Source organism: Moschus berezovskii, chromosome Y (genome assembly GCF_049115385.1).
Source record: "Moschus berezovskii isolate FMDL1 chromosome Y, NW_MosBer_1.0, whole genome shotgun sequence".
Classification (NCBI taxonomy): domain Eukaryota; kingdom Metazoa; phylum Chordata; class Mammalia; order Artiodactyla; family Moschidae; genus Moschus; species Moschus berezovskii.
Window position 1 is genome coordinate 76,274,457 of NC_142489.1, and position 23,786 is coordinate 76,298,242.

Sequence of the window (23,786 nt, forward strand, 5' to 3'; positions counted from 1 at the left end):
TGGAGGTGAAAGTTTACAGCTCTTCCCTCCAAAACCAACGGTTTTCTTCAGCAATACTCAAGTACCAGTTAAAACAGAAACTCACAAAAAATTTTCCCATGCCAAGAAAACATTTTTAGTACCTGTTTCTGCCTACTCTTTCAGATCGGCTCCCCCCATGACCTCCCCTGGAAGCCTCACAACCTGAGCTACTGTATGACTCACGAGGAGGAGGGTACACCCTATCCTTGGAGGATGGAAACCCTTGTTCTTGTCTTCCGCCACGGTCACGACCACTTAAGTAGGTATCACTTCGGCTGCTTGAGTAACTTTTCCGACTTCCTCCATATCTGTCTCTTGTACTGCTATAATCATCATAGCGACTGCTTCTGCCATAACTCAGAGGTGGACCTCTTCCTGATGGAGCACCACGGGAGCCCCCTGTGAAATCAGTAATTGATAAAATTATAAAACTTTTCCCGTTACTTCTATAACATGACTGTAAAGTACTAAATCTTTGAAAGGATAGCCTTTATCTGCCTCTCTGGTGAAGATATGAATTAGCAGCAGTGGTGAAGGGGCTTTCACATTTATTTAAAAGAGCAGTACTTTTTAGTTCCAGTAGTTGAGAAGGCAATGGCAACCCACTCCAGTACTCTTGCTTGGAAAATCCCATGGGTGGCGGAGCCTGGTAGGCTGCAGTCCATGGGGTCACTAAGAGTCGGACACATCTGAGCGACTTCACTTTCATGCACTGGAGAAGGAAATGGCAACCCACTCCAGTGTTCTTGCCTGGAGAATCCCAGGGACCGGGAAGACTGGTGGGCTGCTGTCTATGGAGTTGCACAGAGTCGGACACGACTGAAGTGCCTTAGCAGGAGTTTAAATGTTAATTTTTTGGAAAAGACTAAAATTTTGAACTTCATAATGTTCCTGTGTTTCATACTCTCAACAGCACTTTTGCTTTTAAAAATGTTACAATAATTTTTGTGATTAAAAAATGTGAGCTGCCAAATTATCCTTCATATCATTTGAAATGACAGATCAAAAATAATTCAAAGACCTTCAAACCAATCAATTAGGTAGAAATTACATTTTATTTTCTGAGAAAATAGAAGTAAACTTGAGTAAATGATGTAGATCTAGCATGTCAATTCTAATTTTGTCATTTGTAAGCTGTAACTGTACTCTTACCATAACTCTTGTATGAATCCCTGTAGGAGCCTCCACTTCGATGTTCAGAATAATCTCTATCACGGTTTCCACCATAGCCATCACGATCACTACATTTAAGAGAATTAATGTTATAATTAACCATTTCCATAAGTTATTTGATTAAAAACAGAATTGTTTGTAGTACCTATGTCCTCTAGAGGAATAATCATCTCGAGAACTTGAATGGCCATAATCACAGTATGCATAGTCTCTAGACGGTGGAGCATAATCCTCGGTGTCTCGCGAACTTGAATAATCTCTGCCTGAGAAACTTAAAACAAACAAACAAAATTAAATGACAAGAATTCAGAAAGAAAGTTTTAAATGTGCAAAGGACTTCAATATACTTTTCCTCAAGGAAGATATATAATTATGAACAAGAATATAAAACACTGCTTAACATAATTGTATTTTAGGGAAATACAGTTTCTCAATCCGAATGAGATATCTACTCTGCACCTAGCAGACAGGCTATATATATAGAGAGATATTTTTTAATATAAAATATAAAACATCAAGTGTTTGTGAACATGCAGAGAAACTGAAATCCTGTGTGTGCATGGTAGAAATATAAAGCTGTGTCAGACTCTTAGAGACCTTGTGGACTGTAGCCCACCAGGCCCCTCTATTGATGGGACATTCCAAGCAAGAATTTGCAGTAAGTTGCTGTTTTCTCATCCAGGCAATCTTCCCCACTTCGGGACTGAACCTGAGTCTCTTGCATTGGCAGCAGTGCAGTTATGGAGATGAACGGTTCCTTAAAATACTGAAGTTACTGTACGACCCAGGAATTCCAATTCAGAGTTTACACCAAGAATTGAAAACAGGCACTCCAATGTTTGTACACATTAACTACAAAGATGGATAAACAAACCATGTTAACTATACATACAATGGTGTTAACCCCCACTCAAAACCTGAAGTACTGACTCATGCTTCAGCAAGGATTATCTTTGAAAACACTCACACTAATGGAAAAGCCACATATTAAAGGTCACATATTGTTAGGGCTTCCCCGGTGGCTCAGTTGGTAAAGAATCCGAGTGCAATGTGGACGACCAGGGTTCAATCCCTCAGGAAGATCCTCTGCAGAAGGGAATGGCTACCCACTACAGTATTCTGGCCTGGAGAATTCCATGGATAGCGGAGCCTGGCAGGCTACAGTGAACGTATGATATATTCAGGATTAGGTAAATTTACAGACACATGATATAGGTGGGTGTTTACTAGGGATACAGGAGGATAAAAATGGGAGCAACTGCTTATGGATTTTGTTTTGGGGTGATTAACTATTTTGGAACTGAACAGAGAGAGTGGTTGTAGAATTCTGAGTATTTTAAATGCTACTGAATTGTTCACTTTTAAAATTTTGTTAGATAAATTTTACCTCAACAAAATGAACTATGACTTAAAAATGCATGTATTTTATTTTTCTTTACCTCTCTTTAGTAGCACAACCATTATCTCTTGGTGACACACAGTTATCTCTCCGAGAAGACATTGGCTCTCTATGAGGACCTCCTCTGTAATTTTCTCTCCGCAATACTGGACCTTTAATTTTAAAATGCTTACATAAGTATCTCAGAATTGAGAGTAATAGTTCAAAGAAAAAAAAAAATCAAAAGACTGGTATCTTTCCTCTCTCCAAAACAATTTAAAAAAACTACTTATAAAATCCCATTAATGCACATTTAGTTTGCTTTATACATGTAATTCCTGAACACTTTATTTTCTGACACCATCTGCTCCGTGTACATTTTGCATAATCCTTAAATTACAAGTAATAGAATCTCTCAAAACTTGAGTAAAATCTAATTAATTTTTGAAAACTATTATCACATATTCAATCACAAAGTAGCTGATTCTCTCCTAATGGTGATAAATTTAACATAAACCGCAACCTGAATTACTGACCTTTCTAAACAATAGTGCTTTTGAGTTCAACTACTTATTAGTAATAAAGGGCGCACTTGAAAAATGCTGCCTCTTCCAAAACAGGAAACTAATTCCCATAAATAATGTTCACTTCTTGTGCTAATTCTTACTAATTCCTGGTGGTCAGACTTCTCTTGTTTTGTTTGCTTACCGGGCTAATAGTCTAATGAAACTTTAGTTTTCTCAACTTCTTTACTATTTTGAAATCAATACCATATTACACTTGGCTTCAATAATAGTCTATACATAAAATGACAATTTGATAGTGATTTGATAGTGATTCAAAGTTTTTAACTGTACCAGGAGTCAAACAACAAAGTAAAAATATGTCAAGAATCCAAACTAAAGTTAATATGGCAAATTTCAGTTAATGTTTATAATTACATGAACCAGGTAGCCAATATAACAGAGCTAAAAGATTCTACATTCCAAAATGCTGACTCATAGGATATTAGTTTTCATAAAAATACTTGACCTTGAAACTACATGAAAACTCCTACTAAGCAGCAAATGTTAGCAACTTAAAAAAAAATTCTGAGGAATTCTCTAGCAAGCTTCAGTTCAGTTCAGTCGCTCAGTCGTGTCCGACTCTCCGCGACCCCATGAATCACAGCACGCCAGGCCTCCCTGTCCATCTCCAACTCCTAGAGTTCACTCAAACTCATGTCCATCAAGTTGGTGATGCCATCCAGCCATCTCATTCTCTGTTGTCCCCATCTCCTCCCACTCCCAGTCCCTCCCAGCATCAGATTCTTTTCCAGTGAGTCAACTCGTCGCATGAGGTGGCCAAAGTATTGCAGTTTCAGCTTTAGTATCAGTCCTTCCAATGAACACCCAGGATTGATCTCCTCCAGAATGGACTGCTTGGATCTCCTTGCAGTCCAAGGGACTCTCAAGAGTCTTCTCCAGCACCACACTTCAAAAGCATCAATTCTTCGGCAATCGGCTTTCTTCACAGTCCAACTCTCACATCCATACATGACCATGGGAAAAACCATAGCCCTGACTAGACGGACCCTGGTTGGCAAAGTAATGTCTCTGAATTTTAATATGCTATCTAGGCTGGTCATAACTTTCCTTCCTAGGAGTAAGCGTCTTTTAATTTCCTGGCTGCAATCAGAATCTGCAGTAATTTTGGAGCCCCCCAAAATAAAGTCTGACACTGTTTCCACTGTTTCCCCGTCTATTTCCCATGAAGTGATGGGACCAGATGCCATGATCTTCGTTTTCTGAACGTTGAGCTTCAAGCCAACCTTTTCACTCTCCTCTTTCCCTTTTAGATTTAAAGGAAATGTCTTCCCCACGTCTATGTTAATCACCTACTACACATCTAAAATTAGATGCTAAAGAATTATTTTCCAGCTGTGAATCAACAAATAAACTAGTGATCAGTAAACATGTGCATCTTAAAGTTAAGCATTCATTTTAAAATTGCTCACTTTTACTAAGAAACAACAGTCCCTATATTATATAGCGTTTACCTTGTCCTTTCATTCCACTACTGGTTCGCCCTTGAGCAGAAGGAGCAGATCTTTTAGGAGAAGGACCTTCACATCTTGAGGATGGTCCTCTTTTAGGTGGATAAGTTTCTCTTGAAGAGCTCATATTGCGACTATATCCATTATCACCTGTATTTCAGTGAAATCTTTTAAGTAGAATAAACATTAAGTTTCGCTTACTGTTTATAGATATTTACTAAAGAACTACCATTGCCTTCAGCATTCGTATTTGCCTAAACCAATAAAACTAATTCCTCAAATGATACATCAGTTAGTACAATTCAGTTTGAAAAATTTACGAAATGAGTCAAGAACCACTGCTGTGATAGTAGTCTGAAGAGAATAAAGGAGGTGGAGAAAAACCAGGATAAAATAAATTTTTAAACACACTTGGAGGAAAATGATAATAATTCATACTATTCTGGTATCAAAAAAGCTTTTTTAAAAAAGTAACACAATAGGGCGGCGGTCCTAAGACAGCGAAGGAACAGAAGAGGGAGACCACTTCCTCCACAAATTCATCAAAAGAGCATTTGAACGCTGAGTAAATTCCACAAAACAACTTCTGAATGCCAGCAGAGGACATCAGGCACCCAGAAAATCAGCCCATTGTCTTCGAAAGGATATACAAAAGAGGTAAGGATGGAGATCTGTCCCAGAAAGGGAGTCTAAAAAAAGAAAGAAGGTTCCAAACACCAGGAAACATTCTCACTGGCGAGTCTGTGGCAAGCCTTGGAAACTCAGAGGGCAACATAACTGGGAGGAAAAATAAATAAATAATTAAAACCCACAGATTACATGCCCAATGGTAACTCCCAGTGAAGAAGCAGCACAGACGCCCATATCCACCACTAGCAAGTGGGGGCTTGGCAGGGAGATGCGGGCTGCATTGCTTAGAGTAAGGACCGGACCTGAAGGCCCCGAGGGCAATCTGAGGGAGCTAACTTGAGATAGCAAAGCAGACTGTGGGATAGATATCCTGCAAAAAGGCAAAAAGCCCAAACCTAAGACACCGCCAGACCTTCTCACAGAACAAAGGACTGAGCAACTTAGCCAGCTGCGGATGGCCAATCCCCCACCAAGACAGGCAGGAGAGGGCAAGCAGAGTTGTTTAAGGGGGCAATCAAGGCCCCACAGAGGCATCATCTACCAAACTGCAAGCAGGCTTCGATGATAACCAAGTTTTCTTGGGATTCTGGACGGTTGACAACAGCCTGAGAGGGTACGCCAGTTGTATACCCAGAAAACCGAGAAGCAGGGCCCGGGGAGGTGATAAGTCACAGCGACTGCGCTAGCCAAACACCTGGCCACCTGAGCTGCTCGGACTGGGGAAGGGCCCAAAACGCAGGCCCAACCAAGTCTGCGCCTTTGAGGAGTACTACCTGAACCTGAGCGGCTTTGACCTGGGAAGTGCATGCTACCCAGGGCCTGCCTCAGACAGTTCCTGGCAGAGCAACCTAGAGCTTGAGGAGTATAGAGAGGGAAAGTACACACGCTGTGAGCGGGGGCAAACCCAGTGTGGCCGAGACACTGCGAGCACTCCCCACAAATGCCAGTGATATCTGTTTGCAGACTTCCTCCTTCCCCACAGCACGACTGAACGTGAGCCTAAAAAAGTGTCCACCACCGCCCCCTTGTGTCAGGGCAGAAGCTAGACACTGAAGAGAAGAACAAACAGAAGAAGCTAAAACAGAGGGAACCGCTTTGGAAGTGACAGATGGAGAAGTCTTGAGGCTACTGCAAGAATAAGACTGAAAACCAGAAGTAGGAGGCTTAAGTCCAAATCCTGAGAACAGCAGAGAACTCCTGACCCCATGGAACATTAAGCGATAGGAGCTCATCAAACACCTCTATACCTAAACTGAAACCAAGCACTACCCAAGGTTCAACAAGTTCCAGAGCAAGCACACAAAGTTCCAGAGCACAGCACACAAATTCTCCAGCCACACAGGAACATAGCCCTTAGCCTCAATATAGAGGCTGCCCAAGGTCACTCCAAACGCACTGACATCTCATAACTCATTACTGGACACTTCATTGCACTCCGGAGAGAAGATATTAAGCCCCACCCACCAGAACACCGGCACAAGCTTCCCTAACCAGAAAACCTTGACAAGCCACACCGTGCAATCCCACCCACAGAGAGGAAACTTCATAATAAAGAGAACTCCACAAACAGACAGAAGACGGAAAGGCCACCCCACCCACAGCAATATAAGCAAGATGAAGCGTCAGAGAAATACCCAGAAAGTAAAGGAACAGGATAAATGCCCACCAACCCAAACAAAAGAGAAAGAGACAGGAATCTACCTGATAAAGAATTCTAAATGATAGTGAAAGTGATCCAAAATCTTGAAAACAAAATGGAGTTACAGATAATTAGCCTGGAGACAAGGATCGAGAAGATGCAAGAAAGGTTTAACAAGGACCTAGAAGAAATAAATAAGAGTCAATATATCATGAATAACACAATAAATGAGACCAAAACACTCTGGAGGGTATCAACAGTAGAATAACGGAGGCAGAAGATAGGATAAGTGAGCTAGAAGACAGAATGGCAGAAATAAATGAAACAGAGAGGAAAAAAAGTAAAACGAATTAAAACAAACGAGGACAATCTCAGAGACCTCTGGGACAATGTCAAATGCACCAAGATTCGAATCACAGGAGTACCAGAAGAAGAAGACAAAAATACAGACCTGAGAAAATACTTGAGATAATAGTTGAAAACTCCCCTAAAATGGGGAAGGAAATAATCACCCAAGTCCAAGAAACCCAAAGAGTCCCAAACAGGATAAACCCAAGGTGAAACACCCCAAGACACATATTAATCAAATTAACAAAGATCAAACACAAAGAACAAATATTAAAAGCAGCAAGGGAAAAACAACAAATAACACACAAGGGGATTCCCATAAGGATAACAGCTGATCTTTCAAGAGAAACTCTTCAGGCCAGGACGGAATGGCAGGGCATACTGAATGTGTTGAAAGAAAATAACTTACAGCCCGGATTACCGTACCCAGCAGGGATCTCATTCAAATATGAAGGAGAAATCAAAAGCCTTACAGACAAGCAAAAGCTGAGAGAATTCATCACCATCAAACCAGCTCTCCAACAAATGCTAAAGGACCTTCTCTAGAAAGAACACAGAAAGAGTGTACAAACTCGAACCCAAAACAATAAAGTAAATGGCAACGGGATCATAGGTATCAATAATTCCCCTAAATGTCAATGGGTTGAATGCCCCAACCAAAAGACAAAGACTGGCTGAATGGATACAGAAACAAGACCCCTATAACCCCTATATATGTTGTCTACAAGAGACCCACCTCGAAACGAGGGACAAATACAGACGGAAAGTGAAGGGCTGGAAAAAGATACTCCTCGCAGAGACCAAAACAAAGCAGGAGTAGCAATACTCATATCAGATAAAATACACTTTAAAACAAAGGCTGTGAAAAGAGGAAAAGAAGGACACTATATAATTATCAAAGGATCAATCCAAGAAGACATAACAATTATAAATATATATGTACCCAATATAGGAGCACCGCAATGTGTAAGATAATGCTAGCAATTGAGAGGGGAAATTAACAATAACACAATAAGAGTGGGAAACTTTAATACCCCACTCATACCTATGGATAGATCAACTAAACAGAAAATTAACAAGGGAACACAAACGTTAAATGATACATCAGACCAGTTAGACCTAATTGATACCTATAGGATATTTAACCCCCAAACAATCAATTTCACCTTTTCCTCAAGTGCACACGGAACCTTCTCCAGGATAGATCATATCCTGGGTCATAAATCTAGCCTTGGTAAATTCAAAATAATTGAAATCATTCCAACCATCTTTTCTGACCACCATGCAGTAACATTAGCTCTCAGTTACAGGAGAAAATCTATTAAAAATTCCAACACATGGAGGCTGAAGAACACGCTGCTGAGTAACCAACAAATCGCAGAAGAAATCAAAATATGCACAGAAACGAATGAAAATGAAAACATGACAACCCAAAACCTCTCGGACACTGTAAAAGCAGTGCTAAAGGGAAGGTTCATAGCAATACTGGCATACCTCAAGAAACAAGAAAAAAGTCAGCTAAATAACGTAACTCTACACCTAGAGTAATGAGACAAGGAAGAAATTAACAACCTCAGGGTGAGTAGAAGGAAAGAAATCTTAAAACTCAGGGCAGAAATAAATGCAAAAGAGACCAAAGCAAAAATCAACAAAGTCAAAAGCTGTTTTTTTTTTGAGAGGGTAAATAAAGTTGACAGACCATTAGCCAGACTCATCAAGAAACAAAGGGAGAAAATCCAAATCAATAAAGTTAGAAATGAAAATGGAGAGATCACAACAGAGAACCCAGGAATACAAAGGACCATACGAGACTACTATCAGCAATTACAGGCCAATAAATGGACAACTTGGAAGAAATGGACACATTCTTAGAAAAGTACAACTTTCCAAAACTGAACCAGGAAGAAATAGAAAATCTTTAACAGACCCATCACAAGCACAGAAATGGAAACTGTAATCAGAAATCTTCCAGCAAACAAAAGCCCAGGACCAGACGGCTTCACAGATGAATTCTACCAAAATTTTACAGAAGAGCTAAGGAAGGTTATGACCAACCTGGATAGTGTATTAAAAAGCAGAGACATTACTTTGCCAATTAAGGTACGCCTAGGCAAGGCTATGGTTTTTCCCGTGGTCATGTATGGATGTGAGAGTTGGACTGTGAAGAAAGCTGAGCACCAAAGAATTGATGCTTTTGAACTGTGGTGCTGGAGAAGACTCTTGAGAGTCCCTTGGACTGCAAGGAGAGCCAACCAGTCCATTCTAAAGGAGATCAATCCTGGGTGTTCATTGGAAGGACTGATGCTAAAGCTGAAACTCCAATACTCTGGCCACCTCATGCGAGACTTGACTCACTGGAAAAGAGTCTGATGCTCGGAGGGATTGGGGGTGGGAGGAGATGGGGACGACAGAGAATGAGATGGCTGGATGGCATCACCGACTCGGTGGACATGAGTTTGAGTGAACTCTGGGAGTTGGTGAAGGACAGGGAGGCCTGGCGTACTGTGATTCATGGGGTCGCAAAGAGTCGGACACGACTGAGTGACTGAACTGAACTGAACGCCTCTCCTGCTCAAATTCTTCCAGAAAACTGCAGACGAATGTAAACTTCCAAACTCCTTCTATGAGGCCACCATCACCCTAATACCAAAACCTGAAAAAGATACCTCAAAAAAAGAAAACTACAGGTCAGTATCACTGATGAACATAGATATAAAAATCCTTAACAAAATTCTAACAATCAGAATCCAACAACACATTAAAAAGATCATACATCATGACCAAGTCGGCTTTATCCCAGGGATGCAAGTATTCTTCAGTATCCGCAAATCAATCAATGTAATACACCACATGAACAAACTGAAAAATAAAAACTGTATGATTATCTCAATAGATGCAGAGAAAACCTTTGACAAAATTCAATATCCATTTATCATACAAACCCTCCAGAAGGTGGGAATAGAAGGAACATTCCTCCACATAATAAAAGCTATATATGACAAACCCACAGCAAACATTATCCTCAATGGTGAACACTTGAAAGCATCTCCCCTAAAGTCAGGAACAAGACAAGGGTGGCCACTCTTACCATTACTGTTCAGCATAGTTTTGGAAGTTTTGGCCACAGCAATCAGAACAGAAAAAGACATCAAAGCATTCCAGATTGGAAAAGAATTAAAACTCTCACTATTTGCAGATGACATGATCCTCTACACAAAAAACCCTAAAGACTCTACCAGAAAACTACTAGAGCTAATCAATGAATATAGTAAAGTTTCAGGATATAAAATCAACACACGGAAATCCCTTGCATTCCTATACACTAATAATGAGAAAATAGAAAAAGAAATTAAGAGAACAATTCCATTCACCGTTCCAACGAAAAGCATAAAATCCTTAGGAATATACCTACCAAAAAAACCAAAAGGCCTTTATATACAAAACTATAAGACACTGGTGAAAGAAATCAAACAGGATACTAATAGATGGAGAAAATACCATGTTGGTGGATTGGAAGAATCAATACTGTGAAAATGACTATACTGCCCAAAGTTATCTATAGAGTCAGTGCAATCCCTATCAAGCTACCAATGTTATTTTTCACAGAGCTAGAACAAATAATTTTACAATTTGTATGGAAGTACAAAAACATCGAACAGCCAAAGCAATCTTGAGAAAGAAGAAAGGGGGGAATCAATCCACCGGACTTTAGGCTGTACTACAAAGCCATAGTCATCAAGACAGTATGGTACTGGCATAAAGACAGAAATATAGAGCCATGGAACAAAATAGAGAGCCCAGAGATAAATCCACACACCGATGGACACCTCATCTTTGACAAAGGAGGCAAAGATATTCAATGGAGAAAAGACAATCTCTGTAACAAGTGGTCCTGGGAAAACTGGTCATCCCCTTGTAAAAGAATGAAACTAGAACACTCCCTAACATCATATACAAAAATAAACTCAAAGTGGGTTAAAGACCTAAGTGGAAGACCAGAAACTATAAACTCCTAGAGGAGAACGTAGGCAAAACACTCTCTGACATAAATCACAGCAGGATCCTCCATGAACCACCTCACAGAATATTGGAAATAAAAGTAAAAATAAACTAAGAGGACCTAATTAAAATTAAAACCTTCTGCACAGCAAAGGAAACGATGAGCAAGGTGAAAATACAGCTTTCAGAATGCGAGAAAATAATAGCAAATGAAGCAACTGACAAATAATTAATCTCCAAAATATACAAGCAACACCTGTAGCTCAAATCCAGAAAAAATAAACGACCCAATCAAAAAATGGGCCAAAGAACTAAACAGACATTTCTCCAAAAAAGACAAACAGAAGGCTAACAAACATATGAAAAGATGCTCAATGTCACTTCTAATCAGAGAACTGCAAATCAAAACCACAATGAGGTGCCATTTCACCCCGGTCAGAATTTCTGGCTGCTATCCAAAATTCTACAAGCAAAAAAGCTGGAGAGGATGTGGAGAAAAGGGAACCCTCCTGCACTGTTGATGGGAATGCAAACTAGTGCAGCCACTACGGAGAAAAGTGGGGAGATTCCTTAAAAATCTGGAAATAGACCTGCCATACGACCCACCAATCTGACTCCTGGGCATACACACCGAGGAAACAAGAATTGGAAGAAACAAATGTACTCCAATGTTCAATGCAGCACTGTTTTTAACAGCCAGGACATGGAGGCAACCTAGATGTCCATCTGCAGACAAATGGATAATAACGCTGTGGTACATATACACAATGCCGTATTACTCAGTAATTAAAAGAATACACTTTAACCAGTTCTAATAAGGTGGATTAAACTGGAGCCTATTATACAGAGTGAACTGAGCCAGAAATAAAAACACCAACACGGTATACTAACACAAATATATGGAATTGAGAAAGATGGAAACAATAACATGGTATGCGACACAAAAGAGACACAGGCGTATAGAACAGTCTTATGGACTCTGTGGGAGAGGGTGAGGGAGGGATGATTTGGGAGAATGGCAATGAAACATGTATATCATCATATGTGAAATGCATCGCCAGTCCAGCTTCGATCCATGATACAGGATGCTCGGGGCTGATGCACTGGGATGACTCTGAGGAATGATATGGGGAGGGAGGTGGGAGGGGAGTTCAAGATGGGAAACACATGTACAACCGGTGGATTCATGTCAGTGTATGGCAAAACCAATATAGTATTGGAAAGTAATTAGCCTCTTAATTAAAACTGTTTATAACAGATAAAAAAAGGATACATTTGAATCAATTCCAATGAGGTGGATGAAAATGGAGCTATTATACAGAGTGAAGTAAGCCAGAAAGAAAAAAACCAATGCAGTATACGAACACAAATATATAGAATTTAGAAACATGGTAACGATAACCCTGTATGCGAGACAGCAAAAGAAACACAGATATATAGAACAGTCTTTTGGACTCTGTGGGTGAGGGAGAGGGTGCGATGATTTGGGAGAATGGCATTAAAACATGTATATAACCATATGGGAAATGAGTCACCAGTCCAGGTTCAATGCATTATACAGGATGATCGGGGCTGCTGCTCTGAGATCACCCAGATGAATGATGTGGGGAGGGAGGTGGAAGCAGGGTTCATGATAGGGAACACATGTACACCCGGGGAAGATTCATGGCAATGTAAGGCAAAACCAATACAATATTGTAAAGCAATTCAGGTAAAGCAATTAGCGTGCAATTAAAATTAAATACATACATACATACATATATATATAAAGAATACATTTGAATCAGTTCTAATGAGGTGGATGAAACTGGAGCCTATTATACAGAGTGAAGTAAGCCAGAAAGATTAACACCAATACAGTATACAACACATATATTGGAATTCAAAATGATGGTAATGAGAACCCTGTATTCGAGACAGCAAAAGAGAAACAGAGATGTAGAACAGTCTTATGAAGTCTGTGGGAGAAGCCAAGGGTTGCATGATTTGGAGAATGGCATTGAGACATGTATGTTATGATATGGGAAAAGAATCACCAGTCCAAGTTCGATCCATGACACAGGATGCTCGGGGCTGGTGCACTGGGATGACCCCGAGGAATGATATGAGGAGGGAGGCGTGAGGGGATTTCAAGATGGGGACACATGTACAACCGGGTGGATTCGTGGCAGTGTATGGAAAAACCAATATAGAGTATTGGAAACTAATTAGCCTCTAATTGAAATTTTTTATAAACGATAAAACATGAATACATTTGAATCAGTTTTAATAAGGTGGATGAAACCTAAGCCTACTATACAGAGTGAAGTAAGCTAGAAAGAAAAACCAACACAGTATACTATCACATTTATATGGAATTTAGAAAGATGGTAACAATATCGCTTTATGTGAGACAGCAATAGAGACATAGATATAGAGAACAGTCTTATGGACTCAGAGGGAGAGACAAGCAAGGGATGATTTAGGAGAATGGCACTGAAACAAGTATGCCGACATACGTGAAATGAATCATCAGTCAGGTTTGATGCATGATACAGGATGCTCGGGGCTGGTGCACTGGGATGACTCAGAGGGATGATATGGGGAGGGAGGTCGGAGGAGGGTTCAAGATGGGGAACACATGTACACCCAGGGCCGATTCATGTCAATGTATGGGAAAACGAATTCAATATTGTAAAGTATCAGCTTATAATTTAAATTTTAAAAAAGAATATATTTGAATCATTTCTAATGAGGCGGATGAAACTGGAGTCTATTATACAGATTAAAGTAAGCCTGAAATGAAAACACCAATACAATATACTAACACACACATATGGAAATTAGTAAGATGGGAACGATTACCCTGTATGTGAGACAGAAAAAGAGACACAGATATATACAACAGTCTATGGACTCTATGGGAGAGGGCGAGGGTGGGATACTTAAGAGAATGGCACTGAAACATGTATATTATCACATGGGAAATGAATCGTCAGTAGAGGTTCGATGCATCACACAGGATGCTCGGGACTGGTGCACTGGGTTGACCCAGATGGATGATACGGGGAGGGAAGTTCGGCGGGGGGCGGGGGGTTCAAGATGTGGAACACCTGTGCACTCAGGGCAGAATCATGTCAATGTACAGCAACACCAATAAAATATTGTGAAGTAATTCGCCTCCAATAAAAATATTTTTTTTAGAAAAAGTATACATTTGCATCAGTGGAGAAGGAAAGGGTAGCCCACTCCAGTATTCTTGCCTGGAGAATCACATGGACGGAGAAGCCTGGTAGGCTACAGTCCATGGGTCGTAAAAGCGTTGGACACGACTGAGTGACTGAACGGAACGGACGGAATGAGGTGGTTGAAACTGGAGCTTATTATACAGTGAGAAGTAAGCCAGAAAGAAAAACACCAATACGGTATACTAACACATTTATACGGAATTTAGAAAGATGGTAATGATGACCCTGTACGCGAGTCAGCAAGAGTCACAGATATATAGAACAGTCTTATGGAACCTGTGGGAGAAGTCACGGGTGGGATGATTTGGGAGAATGGCACAGAAACATGTATATTATCATATGTGAAACGAATTGCCAGTCCAGGTTCAATGAATGATACAAGATGCTCGGGACTGGTGCACTGGGAAAACCCAGAGGAATGATACTGCGAAGAGGGAGGGGGTTCAAGATGGGGAACACATGTACACTGGGGCATATTCATGTCAATGTATGGCAAAACCACTACAATATTGTAAAATAAATAGCCTCCAGTTAAAATTTAGAAAATGACTACACTGAATCAGTTCTAATGAGGTGGTTGAAACTGGAGCCAATTATAGTGTGAAGTAACCCAGAAAGAAAAACACCAATATAGTTTACTAATCATATATATGGAATTGAGAAAGATGGTAACAATATCCTATATGTAAGACAACAAAAGAGACTCAGATATATACAACAGTCTTATGGACTCTGAGGAAGAGGGCAAGGGAGGGATGATTTGGGAGAATGGCATTGAAACATGTATATTATCACAGGTGAAATGAATCTCCTCCACTCAGGTTTGATGCATGATACAGAGTCCTCAGGGCTGGTGCACTGGGATGATTCAAAGGGATATTATCAGGAGGGAGATGGGTTCAAGATGGGAAATACAGGTACACCCAGGGCAGATACATGGCAAAGTATGGCAAAACCAATACAATATTGTAAAGTAATCAGCCTCCAATTAAAATTTTTTGAAAAGATTAAAAAAAAAGAATACATTTAAATCACTTCTACTGAGGTGGATGAAACTTCAGCATATTTTACACAGTGAATTAAGCCAGAAAGAAATACACCAAAACAGTACACTAACACATATATATGGAATTTAGAAAGATGGTAACCATAACCCTGTACGCGAGACAGTAAAAGAGACACAGATGTATAGAAGAGTCTTATGGACTCTGAAGGAAGGGCAAATTTGGGATGATTTGGGAGAATGGCATTGAAACATGTACATTATCATATGTAAAATAAATCCCCAGCCCAGGTTTGATGAATGAAACAGGATGCCCGGGGCTATCGCACTGCGATGACCCCAAGGGATGATATGGGGAGGGAGGTCGGAGGGGGGTTCAAGATGGGGAACACATGTACATCCGGAGCGGATTCATGTCAATGTAAGACAAATACAACACAATATTGTAGACTAATTAGCCTCCAATTAAAATTTTTCAGAAAGGATAAAAAAAAGTAACACATTTGAATCAGTTCTAATGAGGTGGACGAAACTGGAACCTATTATACATAGTGACGTAAGCCAGAAAGAAATACACCGATACAGTGTATTAAAGCATATATATGGAATTTAGAAAGATAGTAACAATAACCCTGTCTGCGTGACATCAAAAGAGATACAGATATCTGTTACTGTTACTATACAACAGTCTTATGGACTCTGTGGGAGAGGGAAATGGTGGGGTGATTTGGAAGAATGACATAGAAACATGTATATTATCATATGTGAAACGAACTGCCAGTCCAGGTTCGAAACATCTTATAGGAAACTCGGGGTTGGTGCTCTGGAATGACCCAGAGGAATGATATGGGGAGGGAGGCGGGAGGGGGATTCAAGATGGGGAATGCATGTTCAGCCAGGGCAGATTCATGTCAAAGTATGGCAAAACATATACAATATTTTAATTAGCTTCCAAGTAAAGTTTGTTTTTTCTTTTTAAGATTAAAAAAAAGAGAATACATTTGAATCAGTCTAAATGAGGTGGATGAAACTGGGGCCTATTATACAGAGGGAAGTAACCCAGAAAGAAAAACACCAATACAGTATACTAATGCATATCTATGGAATTTAGAAAGATGGTAAAAACAGCCCTGTATGTGTGACATCAAAAGAGACACAGAAATATACAACAATCTTATGGACTCAGTGGGTGAGGGAGAGGGTGGGATGATTTCACAGAATGGTATTGAAACATGTATATTATCATATGAGAAACGAATAGCTAGTCCAGGTTCGATGCATGATACAGGATGCTTGGGGCTGGTCCTCTGGGATGACCCAGAGGAATGACATGTGGATGGAAGTGGGAGAGGGGTTTAAGATGGGATACACAAGTACACCCAGGGAAGATTCATGGCAATGTAAGGCAAAACCAATACAATATTTTAAATAATTACACTCCAATTAAAATTAAATATAAATATATACATATATATATACATATACATATATATATATATATATAACATTGAATCAGTTCTAATGAGGTGGATGAAACTGGAGCCTATTATACAGAGTGAAGTAAGCCAGAAGGAAAAACACCAACACAGTTTACTAACACATTTATATGGAATTTAAAAAAGATAGTAACAATATCCCTTTATGCGAGATAGCAAAAGAAACACATATATAGAACAGTCTTATGGACTCTGTGGGAGAGGGCGAAGTTGGGATGATATGGATGGATGGCACTGAAAAATGTATATTATCATATGTGAAATGAATTTCCAGTCCAGGTTCGATGCATGAAACAGGATTCTCTGGGCTGGGGCACAGGGATGACCCAGAGGGATGATATAAGGATGGAGGAGGGAGGGTGTGTTCAAGATCGGGAAGACATGTATGTCTGGAGCAGATTCATATCAATGAAAGGCAAAACCAATACAATATTGTAAATTAGCCTCCAATTAAATTGTTTTAAAAAATAAAAAAAAGAAGCAATTTGTAACTGTTCTAAAGACGTTGATGAATATGGAGCATATTATACAGAGTGAAGTAAGCCAGAATGTAAAACACCAATACAGTATACTAACACATATATATGAAATTTAGAAAGATTTTAATGAAACTCTTGTATGCGAGACAGCAGAAGAGACACAGATATATAGAACAATCTTATGGACTCTGTAGGAAACGGCAAGGGGGGATGATGCAGGAGAATGGCATTGAAACATGTATATTAATATATGTGAAAATGAATCGGCCATCCAGGTTCAAGGCATGGTACAGGATGCTCGGGACAGGTGCTCTGGGATAACCCAGAGGGATGATATGGGGACAGAGGTGGAAGGGGTTTCAAGATGGGGAACTTATGTACACCCGGGACAGATGCATGTCAACATATGGCAAAACATATACAATATTCAAAAGTCATTAGCCTCCAGTTAAAACAATATATATATAAGAATACATTTGAATCAGTTCTAATGAGGTGGATGAAACTGGAGCCTATTCCACAGAGTGAAGTAAGCCAGAAAGAAAAACACCAATACAGTATACTAGTCCATATATATGGAATTTAGAAAGATAGTAACAATAATCCTGTATGTGAGACAGCAAAAGAGACACAGATATACAGAACAGTTTTATAGACTCTGAGGGAGAGGGAGAGGGTGGGATGACTTGGGAGAATGGCATTAAAACATGTGTATTATCATATGTGATATGAATCTCCAGTCCAGGTTCGATGCATGATACGGGATGCTCGGAGCTTATGCACTGGGATGACCCAGAGGAATGATATAGGTTGGAGATGGGAGAGGGGTTCAAGTTGGGAAAGACATGAACACCCAGGGCAGATGCATGTCAATGTATAGCAAAACCAATACAATATAGTAAAATAATTAGCCTCCAAATAAATTTTTTAAAAAATATTTAAAAAGGGCAAAAAATTACAATTGAATCAGTTCTATGAGGCGGATGAAACTGGAGCCTATTATACAGAGTGAAGTAAGCCAGAAAGAAAAACTCCAGTACAGTATACCAACACATATATATGGAATGTAGAAAGATGGTAACAATAACCCTGTATACGAGACAGCAAAAGAGACACAGATATATACACCAGTTACGGACCCCGTGGGTGAGGGTGGGATACTTGGGAGAACGGCACTGAAACATGTATATCATCATAGGTGAAACTAATCGGCAGTCTAGGTTCCATGCATGATACAGGATATTCGGGGCTGGTGCACTGGGATGCTCCAGAGGAATGATATGCGTAGGGAAGTGGGACGGGGGTTCAAGATGGGGAACACATGTACACCCGGGTAGTTTCATGTCAATGTATGGCAAAACCAAAACAATAGTGTAATTGGCCTCCAATTAAAATTAACATAATAAAAAAAGAATGCATCTGAATCAGTTCTAATCGGTGGATGAAACTGGAGCCTATTATACAGAGTGAAGTAAGCCAGAAAAAAAAACACCAATACAGGATACTAACACATACATAGGGAATTTAGAAAGACAATAACGATAACCCTGTGTGTGAGACAGCAATAGAGACACAGGGATGGTTGGGATGAATTGGGAGATTGGCACTGAAACATGTATATTATCATATGTAAAATGAATTGCCAGTCTAGGTTCGATGCAAGATACAGGAAGCTCGGGGTTGGTGCTCTGGGATGACCCAGAGGAATGATATGGGGAGGGATGTGGGAGGGGCATTCAAGATTGGGAACACATGTACTCCCAGGGTGGATTCATGCCAAGTATGGGACAACCAATAAAATAATGTAAATTAAAAAAAAAAAACATGTCACAAAGCTATTTGTACCTCATAGAGAAAGAGAGAATATTTTACATGAAATATACATTGACTTGAATCTATCCAAATATTAAGTCCCAATGTTGCACAAGTGAAACTAATCCATTCTTTTAAATAAACTATACTTCAAATAAATAAAATGTAACAATAATTAAGTCAAAACAATAAAAATATGCACCTAAAAATACAAACAACACCTTTTATAGGAAAATATGCAACTTTTCAAACAACCATGGATACATATATAATTCGATAAAAAAAAAAAATCCTGCTTATAATTGAATTCACACAGATCAATTCTGTTTTGTTCAAGCATAACCTTTAGTGTTAATTTTGAGTAAAAGGCTATGTTCTGTTCAAGTTTAACAGACGTTAAAAATACATGGTATGCAATGAAAAATTATCTTTTTATCTAACTAGAAAAATGTTGACAGATATATTCCAATTACACTTGGCAGAGTATAAGCTAGTAAACTTTTCCCCTCATCTCTTGAGAAAACAACAGGACTGTGTGATCTTATAATGAACACACGCTGTAACTGAACTTAAGATTTTCTAAAAATGGCACATCTGGTTGTCAAAACCAGAAGTGAAAGTTTTTAAAGATTTGCTACTGTTAGTAGAAGAGACAAAGTTCATTAAATACATGGGAGTTTATGAATGGAAAGTGACTCCCTTCTTCTGTCTTACCAAGTAAAAACTTCTTTGAAAATCTCATATTACCATTTTCAATAACTCACTGTTCTCTAACACACACAAACATGTAAATATATATGTTTTGTATGTAAATATACATACAAAACAGATGCTTTTACATCTGCATCAAAGACAACTTTTCCAAAATTCAAATTATACTACAACAGAACCCAGGAACAAAAGCACCGTATCAAAATGACAGTGGATATTTGCATAGATTTGTCTGCACATTTATGCTCAAGACAAACACTATAAGGTCAGTCCAAAAATATGGAATTTTCACCCCTGAACTGTGGTTATCTGTTATGTAATCTTGAAAATTATCCAGTACTTTTTACAATACAGTAGGACTACTCTGAAAGTATATCAACGTAGTTTTAATTCTTTAAATAAAGTTATTTGCTGTAAGCTGGAAAATTCTAATGTATGATCAACAGAAATGAATTCTGTAGAAAAACTCTTAAACAGGCATCAATAACAATGGTTAAAAAAAACTTAACAAAATTTAAGTGATTTCCCTGTAAGACGATAAACATTTTTTGCACATACGTAATTTTAAAACTACGACAATTCTTTACAACTTAGAAATAATTTTGATTATCAAGAATGGTAATTTCTCACCTAATATATTCTTATCGATTATTCTGCTCATTACCAATGCAATAAAAATTAAGGTTTACTAGATGTTCAAACTTAACAGGTTTTCAGTGCTATGGCATCCTTATATTTTAATACATTACCAAAGTGTCCTCCTTGAGACACACACCCTCTTGCTCCTCCTCCTTTTTCACATCTCAGATTTTTCGGATGGCCCCTTTTTCTTGCAGGAGGTTGAGATCTCAGTTTACCATCACTTTCAAATGATGGCTTATTGGCTTGTTCTACTTTGTTTTTCCATCCAAAAACTAAAAGATTAAGTACAGCATCACTAATGTTACATAAAATTTAACTTATTGTTGTAATGAGTTAAGTCAGTATTTTTTCCCCAAAAGCAAACATTTTTTTCCTGAAATGACTGTGTCCTTCCACATGATGAACATGACTTAATTGGCAATTGCCTTTCGTAAGTCATCCACCACAAAGCATATGCATTTACTATCAGAATTTCCGGCAAGGTTCTCTGGTATTAAAAGATGTGTATCTCTCCATTACCATGAAAAAGCACACATTTTTATTTTCTGTAACGTGCTTCATTTTAGTAATTTTTCCATTTAAAATTTGTTTCCCAAGGGTATGTAAAAGCATGCATATTACTTACAGTATTTACTCAAAATTATTGTTCCTATCATAATTACATTTTAGCATTTGTTCTATTAGACACAAACATAAAGAAAATTTCTCAATATAAGTGCTGCTCTGTATTTACTCTAGTTCTATTAATTTTCTTCCTTTTTCTTTTTTAAAACTAGGGTCCTTATTTGGTCTTTAACATTTCTTGCCTTACACAACTGTTTTATTTTGTGTTCCCAAATAGTTACCGTAATGCTACTTCATATTTTTCAGAAATGCTTAAACTTAATTGATCTTCCAATATCTGCCTTAATCTTTTACAGAGACCAAAGGGAGTTTTGAAAACCCAGCAGGAATCATACTATATAGACTCTTGTTATTTCATATTATTTTTGGAAAATAATTTTAAATCCTAAATTCCTACCAGGACTTCTGGCTGAAATGGGCTCTAGCTCAATATAATCAGCCTCAAAAGCCATGTTTTCCCATCTTAGGTCTTATTTTCTATTTTTTGGTTTAAAATATTTTCCACAAATTCATGCACTGCCTCCTTCCCAACGCAGGATTTAGCTTACATTCCTAGATATACCTAAAAATAGTATCCAAAACCCAATAAGCTCTACCAAAATTACTACTTCATTTTCCTTAACATTTCTGCATGTGAAATTAATGTTTCCTCTCGTACATCTTTTCCCTTCACCCTAGAATACCAGTGCTCAAGAAAATAAATACTTTGTCTCATCCATAACCATTAGTCAGCTACTAAATACAATCAATGCCTTACAATATAACACCTATTGAATAAAGAATAATTCAAGTGTAATTTCAGATTACATGTTCCTGTGGCTAGACAACTAGAACAAATTAAAAAACAGCAATTAGTTACCATCAAGTAGTCTCAAGGAAACTTTATCTCTGTGACCCAAAGCTGGGTCAAACTTAACTTTTAGGTATTACCATATCTGAAAAATGAAAGTACAAGGGTCAGCTTGTGCCACATGCCTGAAATATACTAGAACCATAACTATAGATAATAGGGAATTAATGTAGTCACACTAAGGGAATGTAGAAGTTTTAGAGATAATTTAACAATTAACAGGATATCATGAGTACAAAAGCCCATGACCCACAATACAAAATGGGGGAAATAGACTTTTTTATTTAATATAACAATCCACAGACGGGGAAATCCTGGAGCAAACACAGTGCTCTGTAACTAGCTAAAGAAGTGGGATGCTTATGGCTGATTCATGCTGATAGACTGCAAGAAACCAACACAATATTGTAAAGCAATTCTCCAATGTTTAAAAACAGTTCTGCCTCTAAGGGACAAATTTTTATTCGTAACACTGAAACAGTGAAGACTGACTTAAATAGAAAATGCCAAGACTTAAAATACAGAATGGAATACCGGTAGAGTGCTGAAGGTTAAAACCTATTTGTGTTTACACTTGAATGCTAATAGAAGACAGATTTAACCTATTTTGTTACTGCTGGGTATTAACTTCAATCTCTTCCCAACCAGAGGATCCAGTGTTTATGTGACAAAAAGGAGAGTGAAGCCTTACAGAGCATTATACTATTGTAACAATAAAGAAATCTATAAAGAGTACTAGATGAAGAACATTCATTATTAAGACTTACCTTTCCATTCATTCCTTTGGCAGCATCCTTTGCATCTGCCGGGCTCTCAAAACTAATGAAAGCAAAGCCTCTCGACTTGTTTGTGTTCCGATCCCTTATCAAGAGAACTGTAATATACATAAATCTTTTTAATTTAAAATGTCACATAAAACTGAACTTTATTGTTTTCAAAATAATCACTCCTTTGACGCTTTCTCATAAGACCCCTTTAACATACTTGAATGTTATCAATAGAGTACAAACTTTTGAAAGTTACTTAAAAGCAACAAAAATCTATATATTATTTTATATATGATATAAAAACACCACACAATTTGATTTTTATGTATAACTTCTAGTATTTTAAAAACTAACAGTAAATAATCTCAATAATTCTACAATTACCATATCTTATTCTTTTTCATGTCCCAGGACCATTAGTACATTTTAAAAGCACTCTTTTCTTCCCTTTTCAGTAAGAGGAGACCCTTTCACTGACTGCCAAGTGCTTAATCAATTAAAAAAAAAATCTCAAACTACTCAAAGTATACATATGCTTTAACGACTTAATGTATATTGATTCTACAGTTACCTTCCATAATGTGACCGTATTTCCCAAAATCAGCTTCAAGGGACTTCTCCGTTGTTTCAGCACTGAGGCCTCCTATGAAGAGTTTTCCAGGCCTATCTGCTTCCATCGTTTTACTGTTAGGTGGCAAAAAATATGCCAAAAAACTAATCATGAGCCAAAATGTTCAAGTGTCATTAAAAAAAAAAAAACAAAAAAACTTAACTTTAAAAAATGTTTACTAAAAAGACAAGAAAACTTGTAACGCAAAAAGGAAAACAAGCGCTGAACTAACGAATGACGTTTTTTACAGATGACAAAAGCCTGGAAGTTTAAATTACATTAGACGGCTGCTGTAAATCTCTTTTGAGCTGCACTATTTAAAGGTTTCATTCATTAAAACCT

The 23,786-nt window shown here is 38.3% G+C and overlaps 1 protein-coding gene across 3 annotated transcripts; it reads right to left on the reverse strand.

Annotated features, from left to right (window-relative positions):
- Window positions 1-23,511, reverse strand: LOC148773168 (RNA-binding motif protein, X chromosome-like). Of its 3 annotated transcripts, XM_088834451.1 has the most exons (9): window positions 23,406-23,511; window positions 22,831-22,941; window positions 20,701-20,865; window positions 4,611-4,757; window positions 2,634-2,745; window positions 2,585-2,595; window positions 1,340-1,472; window positions 1,174-1,262; window positions 1-420 (listed from the first exon to the last, which is right to left on the reverse strand). In XM_088834451.1, exons 1-9 carry the CDS (start codon window positions 23,509-23,511, stop codon window positions 116-118), a joined length of 1,179 nt encoding a protein of 392 aa, XP_088690577.1. In that variant the 3' UTR covers window positions 1-115. The 3 variants fall into 3 exon arrangements, with proteins under 3 accessions (XP_088690577.1, XP_088690575.1, XP_088690576.1); XM_088834449.1 differs by lacking the exon at window positions 2,585-2,595 and having other exon boundaries at window positions 1,340-1,465; XM_088834450.1 differs by lacking the exon at window positions 2,585-2,595 and having other exon boundaries at window positions 1,340-1,465; window positions 4,605-4,757.
- Between the last annotated feature and the right edge of the window lie 275 nt (window positions 23,512-23,786).